This window comes from Suricata suricatta, chromosome 11 (genome assembly GCF_006229205.1).
Source record: "Suricata suricatta isolate VVHF042 chromosome 11, meerkat_22Aug2017_6uvM2_HiC, whole genome shotgun sequence".
NCBI lineage: Eukaryota > Metazoa > Chordata > Mammalia > Carnivora > Herpestidae > Suricata > Suricata suricatta.
This window is the reverse complement of record NC_043710.1, coordinates 190,411-197,606: the sequence shown is the minus strand read 5'-3', so window position 1 is coordinate 197,606 and position 7,196 is coordinate 190,411. Positions and strand designations below refer to the sequence as shown.

At 61.9% G+C, this 7,196-nt stretch overlaps 1 protein-coding gene across 1 annotated transcript in view; it reads right to left on the bottom strand.

Moving 5' to 3' along the window:
• Positions 1 to 7,145, bottom strand: part of B4GALNT4 (beta-1,4-N-acetyl-galactosaminyltransferase 4) — a 12,047-nt gene extending 4,902 nt beyond the window's left edge. Inside the window, exons 1-14 of the mRNA XM_029914932.1 lie at positions 6,919 to 7,145; positions 3,814 to 3,917; positions 3,348 to 3,443; positions 3,167 to 3,262; positions 2,997 to 3,087; positions 2,816 to 2,916; positions 2,569 to 2,636; positions 2,278 to 2,356; positions 1,116 to 1,182; positions 840 to 974; positions 657 to 766; positions 479 to 579; positions 280 to 380; positions 1 to 208 (exon numbers count right to left, since the gene is read on the bottom strand). Coding sequence (XP_029770792.1) covers positions 1 to 208; positions 280 to 380; positions 479 to 579; positions 657 to 766; positions 840 to 974; positions 1,116 to 1,182; positions 2,278 to 2,356; positions 2,569 to 2,636; positions 2,816 to 2,916; positions 2,997 to 3,087; positions 3,167 to 3,262; positions 3,348 to 3,443; positions 3,814 to 3,917; positions 6,919 to 7,111 — 1,550 coding nt within the window. The 5' untranslated portion in view covers positions 7,112 to 7,145. The remainder of the gene's footprint in view (positions 209 to 279; positions 381 to 478; positions 580 to 656; positions 767 to 839; positions 975 to 1,115; positions 1,183 to 2,277; positions 2,357 to 2,568; positions 2,637 to 2,815; positions 2,917 to 2,996; positions 3,088 to 3,166; positions 3,263 to 3,347; positions 3,444 to 3,813; positions 3,918 to 6,918) is intronic.
• Positions 7,146 to 7,196: the final 51 nt, after the last annotated feature.

Below are 7,196 nucleotides of genomic sequence, written 5' to 3'. Positions count from 1 at the left end.
CGCGCGGCCCGGTCGGGGTGGGCCCAGCTCAGCGCGCGGGAGCGCCTAGCGGGGGGCGGGTCTCCGGGGCTGGGCTGCGGGGTGGGAGTGGCTCCAGGCGAGGCGGGGGCCCCGGGGGCGGGGAGTCGGCGGCTGGTCTGCAGGGGGGATGCCTCCGTGGGCTCCAGACTGTCCAGCAGCTCCCCCTCATCCTCGTCGTCCAGGAAGTCTGCAGGAAGCACAGTTAAGCCTGCCAGCCCAGGTGGGCACAGACTGGGGGGGCTGCTGAGGGGCACTCACCATCCGGGTTGAGAAAGAGGAAGGCTCGGCGCTGCACCTCTTCCTCCTCATCTTCCTGTCCCTCTTCCCTGTCCATCTTCATGTATTTATAGAACCCAAACCTGGGGCGGTGCGGGGCATCAGAGAGGACAACCCCGCCCCCCCTCCGCTGCTGCCCCCTGCAGAGGCCCCGCCCTCATCCCTCGTCGGCCCCGCCCACCTTTCCAAGTACAGTGGCGACTCGCGGTAGAAACATTTGTTTTCCGTCTCCATATGTGTGAGGCGCGTGTGATCATTGGGGTAGACAAAGGACAGGTACACCTGAGGGCGGGGCAGAGGTCAGGGGACCCTGGGAAGGAGGCCGGGCCGCCGGGAAGGTATTGGTGAAGGGCACTTACAAACTGCAGTCCCTGGTATCTCGCGATGGGAAAGTCCTTGACAACATAGGTGGGGGCGTAGGCGCAGGGCTCCAGCACATTCTCCAGACTCGAAGGCTCCACCCGAGGTGCTGTGGGAGGAGTGGTCACAGAGTGGCAGGCTGGGTATTCCCGCCCCGCCCCCGCCCCTTGGTCCCCTCTCACTGAGGAAGAAGGTATCTCGGGGGTCTGGGCGCAGCATGTCAGCTCTGGGCTCCTCCTGTGGCAGGCGCACCCCCACGTGGCTGGCTGGAGACTGGGGGACATGGGCCACATGGTCCATCTTCAGGGATGATTCGTCTGGGGACAGAGGAATGTGTGACGTCCTCAGGAATACCCAAAGACCACTCCTCACCCTTCCCCACCCACATCCAGAGATTATCCCAGAGACCCAGGATCAGGAGCCCGCCCCTGTCCCCAAAGAGGCACTGGGCTCCACACCTGTGTACAGGGAGATGTGAGCAGAGCCTATGACCTCAAACTTCAGGCCCGGCAGGAAGGCTCGCCACTAGGGAAGGGAAAGAGTGGTCAGGACCAAAGCTCTGTGTCTTGGAGCTGGAGAGGAATGGGTCTTTTTTTGATGTGAGCATGGGGAACGAGTGGGGACAGCCCCTTCAAGGGCACAGGGAGTTGGATGGGAGAGGGGTTCTTGGTGGATGGGAGACCCCTCCCCCCCATGCTCCCTCCAGGCCTTTTCTGACATCTTGAGCACTTCCTTGCCGCTGGTTATGGTGTTGCCGTGGCCCGCTCCCCACTCTGCAGCGGCGGCAGCTGCGGGTTGCCCTCCTGGGGGTCACAGCCAGCCTTCCATAGGGCCCTCCCTCTCATCTCACAGGACCTCACCCTCCCCGTTTCCCCATTCCTGTGGCTGCTCCTTCTCAGTCTCTTTTGCAGGCTCTGCCTCTCCTTCCCTCAAGTTGGGGTTTCTGGGAGCTGTTCCAGTTGCTCTTCCTTTTTAGCTCATTCTGGGTCTTCTTGGTACCCCTTGGCTTCCACAAGATCACTCCAAATCTGCATATCCAGCCTGGACTCCCTGCCAACTGAGCTGGGTTGACACCTGGCACACAGGGCACACGCATGCCCCATCCCCCCAGCCCCACCTCACCTAGCCAGGCCCAGGCCCTCTATCTTATGCATCTGCCACTTCTTCCTTTCCCACCTCCCTGCTTCAGGGACCATGCATAAAAGATCCCTCCCCCAGGCTCTCTGCAGCAGTGGCCAAAGGGTGCTTCCTGAAATGCACACTCAGTTGTTGTGGGCTGCCCAGAGCTGTCCAGGGTTGGCCCTGCAGCCCCCGCCTGGCCCCTGGAACCTCCGGAGTTCTGGAAGAACTCTGGCCGGTCCCATTCCTCTACTCTTCTCAAGATCTGGAGTTCCCTCTCATCTCTCAAGGCTCTACTCAAGCACCACTTCCTCCATGAAGCCTCCCTGAGCAGGCAGAGTTGATCTTGGACCCGAGTGTCTGCTTTGCTAACTAGATGGGAACTCCTAGGATAAGGAGGCAGGGTCCACATCATTGTCCTGCAGGGAGTGTTGGGAGCAGAGCAGGACAGGGGAGGGAATGTAGATTCTCTGGAAGGCCACGGATGGAGGCCACACTCACGCCCACTTCCACGTGGTCTGAGCCTCGGTCATCTTGCTTGTGCAGCAGCTCAAAGTAGTACCTCCGGGAGGCCATGAGCCTGGGGACATAAGCAGTTAGGGGGACATGTTCTTACCATGCCCCAGGAGCCTCAAACAGAAAGCCCCAAAAAAGTGGGGTGCTCAGGGATGGTCCCTCAGGGGGATGGCAGTGTGGCCGGGACAGTGCAGGTGCAGTGGTTTCCTGTGTGCTAGTGCGCGTCGCCCCACCCCTCCCAAACTCACTTGTGCACACACATTCCCAGTCACTCACCGCTTGGGCTTGGACACCTGCGATCTGAACTTGGTGAATTCCCCAGGTGCCGTCCACTCTGAGCCAGTCTGGGAAGCGATACAGAAGGGCGGGGGGTTCACCCTCTCCTTGGGGGCACCAGCCTCATCCAGTCCCCATCCCTCAGAAGCTGGAGGAGACAGGTGACGGAGGCGGAGGAGGCCCAGTGAAGACAGGTGGGGGTGGGGGTGGAGGGGCTGGGGCGGGAGGGCTGTGGGGTTAAGGGTACCTTGCCCACAAAAGCCACCAGCTGGGCACCCGCCGGGCTCTCATTTGGGCTCAGCCAGAACTCAGAGTTGTCATCCGAAGCCACAGAGAACTGGACATCTCCTAGGCCACAGGACAGGGGCTCAGAGGGGTGGTGTGGGGCCCTTCCTGCTGCTCCCCCCCGCACCTCCCCACCCCCGCACCATCTCTCGCCGGGTGGATGAAGCCGAAAATCCGTAGTCCATAGTTCTTCCACTTGGGGGACACGGCCAACTTCTTCACAGTGGTGCGAGTCTGGGGGGGCAGTGGCCTCTGACGATCAGACTTTCTACATTGGGGGGCCAGCCCTGCCCCCCCCACCACTGACACTCACGTGCGGGAACAGCGGGAAGTGCAGGTTCCTCCTCAGATGGCCCACGGCGCCTCCACACCAGTCCTCAAACACGTGCAGGTTCACCTGCCCCTTGTACTGGGGGCAGGAGGGGGGCCTTACCTTCCACACAGCCCCACCCCCGCCCCTCCCCTGAAGCCCATCACAGCCCAGCAGGGCTCACCTCTTCCCACCACGGGGGTGCCTGATGGGTGAGGTTCAGAGGGGGTGGTTTTCCAGCCCCCACAGGAAACAGCGTGTTTGGGTCCCGTCCTTCTGGCTACAGGACAGAAAAGACCCCAGGGTCAAAGCCGAGCAACGGGAAGACAGGGAGGGGTCGCACACCCACATACACCGGGACACAACCTCACAAGGACTCCCTTGCTCACATCTGGCCATAAAATCCCAAATCCATCGTACCCCAACCATACGCACTCAGAGGACCCGCACCACACCTGCCCAGGCAGGCGGTGGCCAGCGCGCATGTGCACACCCACCCAGACATCAATTGTAGGCTGGGCCACGCTGGGTGCTTGCACCTGCGTCCATCCACACAGCCCGCAGGTCCTGAGGCCACTGGCACAGGAGTAGCCTCGGGGACGTGTCTGAGTGTGCTGCACACACGCGTTCCTTCCCACAGTCCTGCTTACCGCCTGCTCCTCCTCATGACTCTCGCTGGAATCCTCTGCCCTCTGTGTGGACAGTGCAGCCCGGACGCCCCTGCCCTCTGTCACACTGCTCAGCTTCTCACCATCTGTGGGCAGCACGTGGCGAATAACTGGGGCCCGCGCTCTCTCTGAGGCACAGCCCCTGCCGCTCGGGGCCAGGTGGGGACAGTGGGATCCCCTCCCCGTGCTGCCCGGCGCCCCACCTGAAGCGGGGCAATTGCTCTCTGGGCCCTTCTTCCACCTCCCACCTCTGGGGTGGGCAGCCCCTCTCAAGCCCTCCACCTGGCTTTTCCTAGCCCCCTGACTGGTGTCAGGGAGCAGAGTTATGTGTGTGCACGTGCTAATGCATGCGTGCGTGCGCACACACACACACACACACACACACTCATCTGGTCACCTTTACCAGCGGCTCTGCCCTCAGGAAGGTCCCCAGGACTACTGCACTGTGCCCTCGGCATTTCCCCTCATCCTGAGGGTTCTGTGTCTCCCTCCCTCATCAAACAGGAGCTGATGGTTAGTGCTGGAGCTTGTCATCGGAAGGCTGGTGCTTTTGTCTTAAGGCTCAGCCAGCCCCCACTCACGGCACACGTGCCACCTGCTGGTCGTGAGACAGGGTTTCGAATCAAAGGAGCCCTGTACCAGCCTGCACAGAACAGGAACAGACACATTGGTCTAGCTGCTGGGGGCCTGGGGGCCAACGTGGCTCCAGAGAGAAACTGTGCCCCTGAGGAGTCCTTCCTACGTCTGTCTGTGGTATCTCCAGAGCTTGGCACCTTTACAAACACCCCCTATCCTGGGGCAGACTATTCCCATGCCCCTGGCTCTCTCAAATTCCCAGGCTTCTTGCTTAAGCTGTGGACCTGAACATTCCACCATGTACCCTGTGGGGTGCCACACTCTGGGACCCAGGGCTCTTCTAGGAGGCTTTATTATATTCCTCTTCTGCCCCCCAGGGTGCTCCCATCCAGGGGTACCCAATCCAGGAGCACCCCCTCTGCTCCGGGGCAAGCCAGAGTTTCAACATCCATGCCCATCCTTCAATCCAGACCCACAGATTCCTGTGTGGACACAATTGGCCTGGGTTCCTTTTCCAGGGGAGGGGAGCTGACCTTAGTCTCCTGCCTGTAGGACCCCTGGGGTACCTGCCCACCTGCTCCTCCTCCTGGGTTCCTCCTCCACGGTCCTCTGTCCAGCTGGGAGATGAGCCCCCTAAGAGGTTCCTGGCCAAATCCCTCCAGTGTGGCCCTGATGCTCCCTGCCCACCAAGCTAAGTCCATTGGTACCAAGGGCCTTCTGTGGTGGGGTCCCAGCCCAGGATGCCACTACTGTCCAGCACAGTGAGGTCCCCAGAGGCCTCCTGCCACACAGGTATCCTGCAGGGCCAGGAAGGTAGCCTTCCTGTCCCACCCCAGGCTGCTACCCCAGTTGGAAGTGAAGATAGCACTAGCCCAACAGTCAAAAAGGCCTCAGGAGTGTCTAGCTGCTCAGATTCTCACAACCTTATCCTGGTGGGAGCCCAGGTGGCTGGACAGAAGGTGGGGCTGCGGCCCAGAGCCAAGACCTGTGGGCTGGGGTGGTTACACCTTCCAGGACCCTGAACAGCTCCTGCTCACCCAGGAGTAGGGAGGGAAGTCTGGGGAGTCTCCCAGCTTCTCTGCTGGTCCAGCTGACAGCAGAGAGGGTTTCAGAAATGGGGTTCCCACACTCCCAACCCCTCCTAGTTGCTGAGCTAGACTCCCCAGCTACTCAGGAAGTTAAGTTGGTGAGGACTGTGGTTGCTCGGAAAGCCACAGAGGTGACTGGGAAGGGGAGGTTGGTTTTCTTCTGTGTCACTGGGTCACGCTCTGGGGTCCTGCCTTATTTGCTGACAGCCGGGGGGGAGGAGGGCTTCTTTTAGGGACTGAGCAGTGCTGGGGGCCCCTCATGGGTGTGGTGGCTGTGAGGGGTGTAGACTCTGGGGGTTGGACCCTTGGCCTGAGAGGTCTGTGGAGCCAGGTATCCAGGCACACGGAGGGGAGGCAGGATGGGACTCAACAGGGAGGCCCTCAGTGGAGTGGCCCTGGGTGCGGTAACCCAAAGTCATTGTTAGGAAGGGGTTTAGGAAGCAAGAGACTCACCCCCGACCTTCCACCCTAAGGACACCCAGCACCACACTGCCTTAAGAAGAGGCAGTGGTACCCTGGCTGGGAGCTTCCCCGCCCTGGGCAGAGGCTTCCACTCTGGCCTCTTCTGGGAGGAGGTTTGGCGGTGGGGGGGGGGGGGGCTGTTAGTCCTGTCTTGAGGTGCTTCCTTCTCTCCCATGCCTTCCCCCCTCCCCCCAGTTCCAGGCTCCCAGCTTCTCCCCTTCCCACCAGGCTGTCATAGCCTCACCCCTCCTGCCAGGCACACTGTCCCTCCACATGTGTGTGAGAGGCCACAGCCTTCAAGAGGCCACCCAGACTCCTGCCCTGGTTCTTTCACACAACACTCACCAGGACCTGATTTGCTTTGTGGATTCATTGTCCTCACTGGAGTGTGAGCTGGAGGAGCCTGGGAAAGTTTACTCCAGGCAGTTCAGGGGTTCCCAGGCTGGATCCCCATCACGATGCTTCCCCACCCCCACCCCCAACACAAAAGACTGTCAGTCCCTTGTTACAGGATTACCTAGGGCACCCCCTTCAGGAAGCGTTCCAACTGCACCTGTCAGCTCCCTCCAAGTCCTCCCCCACCCCACCCCGTCTCTCCCCACTTCCCCAGCAGATGGGTAAACTGAGGCTTTGCTCAGGAGACAGCGGTGGAGGTGCAAGGCCTTCTTGAAAACCCCAGCTGCAGGGCCTGGAGGCAATCTCTGTTAACCCCGTCACTCCTGGCTCCAGGTCAGATCCCGGAGTCCGCCTAGGTTCGGGGACGCTCCCCAAAAGGGTCGCGCACGTCACTGCTGACGTCACTGGGCTCCGGGCCGGGCCGAACCGCGCCCCCTGCCCAAATGTCGCAGAGCTGGGAAGGGCGGCCGGGGTCTCCGGGCGCGGTGAGAAGGCCCGGCACTCGCGCTTCTCGGAGTCCTCACCGCCCCCACCCCAGCCCCAGGGCGCGCGCCCCCTCCCGTACCTCGCCCGTAGCCCAGCCGCTGGCGCAGCGCGCGGCCCTGGCGCACCAGGCTCAGGTGCACGTACGTGAGCCACGCGGCGCAGGTGAGTAGCACCAGCAGGAGCAGCAGCTTGATCTGTTTGCGGATCTTCTTCACCGGGAACCACGGCATCGCGCCCGGCCCTGCCCCGCCTCGGGCCGTGTTCAGCGGCATCGCTGCGGCCCCCAGTTCCCGCGCGCCCCACGCCGCGTCCCCCGGCCCCACATGGCCCTTTGTCCGCCGCCCGCGACCACAGGGT